This window comes from Loxodonta africana, chromosome 2 (genome assembly GCF_030014295.1).
Source record: "Loxodonta africana isolate mLoxAfr1 chromosome 2, mLoxAfr1.hap2, whole genome shotgun sequence".
Classification (NCBI taxonomy): Eukaryota; Metazoa; Chordata; class Mammalia; order Proboscidea; family Elephantidae; genus Loxodonta; species Loxodonta africana.
Window position 1 is genome coordinate 117,529,210 of NC_087343.1, and position 4,259 is coordinate 117,533,468.

General features: G+C 38.8%; 1 protein-coding gene across 1 annotated transcript; it reads left to right on the forward strand.

Annotated features, from left to right (window-relative positions):
• The first annotated feature begins 984 nt into the window (after nt 1–984).
• On the forward strand, nt 985–2,171 carry LOC111751684 (heat shock factor-binding protein 1-like). The gene has a single exon (XM_064279759.1). It carries the CDS (start codon nt 1,620–1,622, stop codon nt 1,896–1,898), a length of 279 nt encoding a protein of 92 aa, XP_064135829.1. The 5' UTR covers nt 985–1,619; the 3' UTR covers nt 1,899–2,171.
• The last annotated feature ends 2,088 nt before the right edge of the window (nt 2,172–4,259 follow it).

The following is a 4,259-nucleotide window of genomic DNA, read 5'->3' on the forward strand; positions in this document are numbered from 1 at the left end:
CCATACTTATTCAATCTATATTCTGAGTAAATAATCTGAGACAACAGGACTACATGAAGAAGAACGAGGCATGAGAATTGGAGGAGGATTCACTAACAACCTGTGATATTCAGATGACACTACCTTGATTTCTGAAAGTGAAGAGGACTTGAAGCGCTTATTGATAAAGATCAATTATTGATGAAGAGCTTTCAGTATGGAATACACCTTAACAAAAAGAAAAGTCATCACAGCTGGACTAATAAGCAACATCATGGTAACCAAAGAAAAGATTGAAGTTGTCAAGGATTTCATTTTACTTGGATCCACAATCAACGTTCATGGAAGCAGCAGTCAAGAAATCAAATGATGTTTTGCATTGGGCAAATCTGCTGCAAAAGACCTCTTTTAAGTATTAAAAAGCAAAGATGTCACTATGAGGACTAAGGTGTGCCTGACCCAGGCCAGGATATTTTCAATTGCCTCATATACATGGGAAAGCTGAACAATGAATAAGGAAGTACAAAGAAAAACTAATGCCTTTGAATTATGGCGCTGATGAAGAATATTGACTATACCATGGACTGCAAGAAGAACAAACAAATCTCTCTTGGAAGAAGTACAGCCAGAATTCTCCTTAGAAGCAAGGATGGAGAGACTTCTCTCATTTAGTTTGGACATGTTATCAGGAGTACCAGTCCCTGAAGAAAGACATTATGCTTGGAAAAGTAGAGGGTCAGTGAAAAAGAGACAAGGAGATGAATTGACATAGCAGCTGCAACAATGGGCTCAAACATAGCTACAATTGTAAGGATGGCTCGGAACTCGGCAGTGTTTCCTTCTATTGTATGTAGGGTTGCTATTAGTTGGAACCAACTGGACAGCATGTAACAACCAACCACAGAGGGTTAAGAAAGAAGCACTAGTGAAACAGTGGTTAAGTGCTTGGCTGCTAACCTGAAGGTTGGTAGTTCTAACCCACCAGCTGGTCTGTGGGAGGAAGATGTGGCAGTCTGCTTTTGTAAAGCTTATTGCCTTGGAAACCCTATGAGAAAGTTCTACTCTGTCTTATAGTGTCGCTATGAATTGGACTCGGTTGGACAGCAAACGGTGGTGGTGGTGGTGGTAGGGGTTAACAAGGAGTCCTGGTGGGGAAATGGTTAAGTGCTTGGCTGCCGGTGGAAATGTGGATGTTCCGAATCCACCAGCCCCTCTGAGGGAGATAAGATCTGGTGATCGGCTCTAGTTCTATCCTGTCATATGACTCAGAATCCACTTGACAGTACACAAGGGCTTAAGAGTTGGGTTGACTACAGAGGAATGGCATGAGGGGATTTTGTGGGGGTGTTTGAACTGCTGTACATCTTGATAGCAGTGGTGGTTACATGATTATGCATTAGTCAAAACTCAAACACCGAAATGAATGAATTTCACTGTATATAAATTAAAAAAACAATTTAAAGTAAATGTGGAGGCATAAAGTATTCTTTTGCTGGAGGGGAGTGGGGAGAGGTAACTGTGTGGTAGGCGTTAAAGCTCGATAGTTAAATTGCTTATAGATTTGTCTAGAGCCCTGAAGCCAAGGTTAAGAAATTAGATTTATCCTCTAAGCTAAAGTATTTGAATGTAGGAACAGTAAAATGAAAATGATGGCCCGAGACATCACCACCAAACTTGGAACCAGGAAGATGGCAGAGACTGACCCCAAGATCATGACGGATTTCACCTCAGTGGTCCAGACACTGCTGCAACAAATGCAAGATAAATTTCAGACTATGTCTGACCAGATCATTGGAAGAATTGCTGACGTGAGTAGTTGCGTTGATGATCTAGAGAAAAATATTACAGACTTCATGACCCAGCTGGGGCGGGAAGAACTGGAAGGTGAAGACAAGATCCCTGCCACACAAAAGAGTTGAAGTTCGCTAATAATTTACACAGATTTGGAACACTGTTTTTACAAGCCAAGAGAAGGCTGAATGGCCTTTTGCACCTAACTAGTATGTGTAGATTGACTCGACGGCACTAGGTTGTTTAGGTTTTTAGTATGTGTGGACAGGTTTTATAAGTGTGCATTCTTACTGTAAATCATATAGTTCCTTTTCAGAGTTATCTTTTTCCCTCAGTTTCTTGAACATGGTAACTTCACATCTTGGACCTTGGTTGATTGTGCTATTAAATATTAAACACTAAAACTCTGGTGGTTCCTAAATAAAAATGTCAAAATTTTAGTGTATTTTTCATGAAGTCATTTTCTGCCATTCCTTTTGTAGTAGTTGCTATTTGATAAAAATTCCTGCATAACTTTTTTCTTAGACAAATAGTAAATCCTTCAATTATAACTAGACTTTGTGAAATAAGACATTGGTTGAGTTTGGGGTTCTTTTCTGAGCAGTAAGTGACTGTAGAACTAACACCAAATAGCGTGTTGGTGATACTTTTCAAATGCCAAAATGTTTATAAAAATTCTTTATTCAGAAATATCTGGCACTCCTATGTTGCCAAAACTCAGAATTGAACTGCGGCTCTATTTCTATTATAAGTGCTTGAGATCAGATGCTAAAGTTCATGAAAAGTAATTCTTACCACTTTAGCGTATTAGCGTATTAGAATTTTTAAATATGGGAAAGAACAGGATAGCCTAACATAGTGAGATGTTCATTTGTTAGAGTTTTGCATGAGATTCTAATACTTCGGTAGAATTCTATATTGTTCATCTATAATGGCTATCATGAAAAATCTGGCAGGATTTGAAAACTCAATTATTCTATCTTTTCTTTGAGCTACTGATTGGAAAAAGAAACATGAATTATCAACAGAAGAGGGCAAGAGATCATATTAAGTCCGGTTGCTTGGCTAGAAAGTGATGAATGACTTTGTAGTACCCTCAAGTTTTTACAAAATCTTTTTTGAACTTAAACTATTTCTTAGCCAAATTCTTGCAGAGTAGCAATGTTATTGATTATAGAAGACAGGGATAATAATAACTCTTGTCACTCAAAAATGCAATGTCAGGAGTGCTTTAGCCCAGAGGTCAATACTGACGACTGTGGTTGTCATAGCAAAGTAATTTTATATAACAAAATATTGAAAAATTTAATAAGTTGAGGAATATTATATTATGTTGCTTCATAGAGGGAAATCCTCAATGAACACACTATGGTTTTAGTTTCCTGTATCACTAGTCTTGGTTATCTGTATTACACATATATAAAAATATAAGAAATAATTTGTCCTCTTATAAATTATATGGGAAACACAATGGAGTAACATCCTTCGGTAACAAAGCGGAGTAACTGCTATTACTACCCGCTGCAAGCAGAAGCTGCTCTGAACAGCCCAGCCAGGAGTGCTGCAGGTTAGCCCCCTGAGCATCTAGCTCTAGCCAGGCCAGGTTAAACCTTTACGCAGGTGACTGTGAGCCTAGGAAATGGCAAATGGAAATTACATGTTTTTTATTGCTGTTGTAAGGTAGTCAGGACTTAGGTAGGAGGTGGCTTCTGTAAGTAAAAGGAGAAAGATTCCTAAGGCAGCCTGCCCTAACCAACAATTTGCTCTGAATAAAGGTGCCTGAGGCGTAGCAGTTAAAGTGCTCAGTTGCTAAGCAAAAGGTCAGCAGTTTGAACCCACCAGCCACTCTGATGGAGAAAGACTTGACAGTCTGCTTCTGTAAAGATTTACAGCCTTGGAAAACCCATGGGGCAGTTCTGCTCTGTCCTCTAGGGTAGCTATGAGTCGGAACAAACTGGAGAACAGTAGGTTGAAATCCTGTTCAAACCTCAAAAAAAGAAAAAAAAGAAAATGATGGTTAGGTGGCTTATTCTGTTGACAATGTACATAAAGAACCCTAGGGAGGTAGGCCGAGAAACCAATTAAGAGGTGATAAAGGCCTGCCCTCAGTGTAAATACCTTAATCTGAACAGGAATTTACAAACTAAAAACCGCTTTCTTTTACTCCATCTCCTGTAATCCTCATAAGAACCCCATGAGGTTAGAATTATTACCTGCAATTAGTAATGTAAAATGGAGGCTCAGAAAGGTTAAGAAATTGGTTTAAACCTACATTATGTAACTGTGTAGCTGAGACATGAAGCTTAGTGTTTGAATCTTTATTCACTTTTACATCATTTCCTTCCTAGCATTGATCACAATTTGCAGATGGTCTTTTTTTCTCTCTCTTATTTATTGTCTGTATCTCCCACTTGGCTTTTTCATGAAGCTTGTCCGGCGATTCCCTGTTGTATTCTCAGAGCCTCTTACAGTGCTTGGGACATAACTGG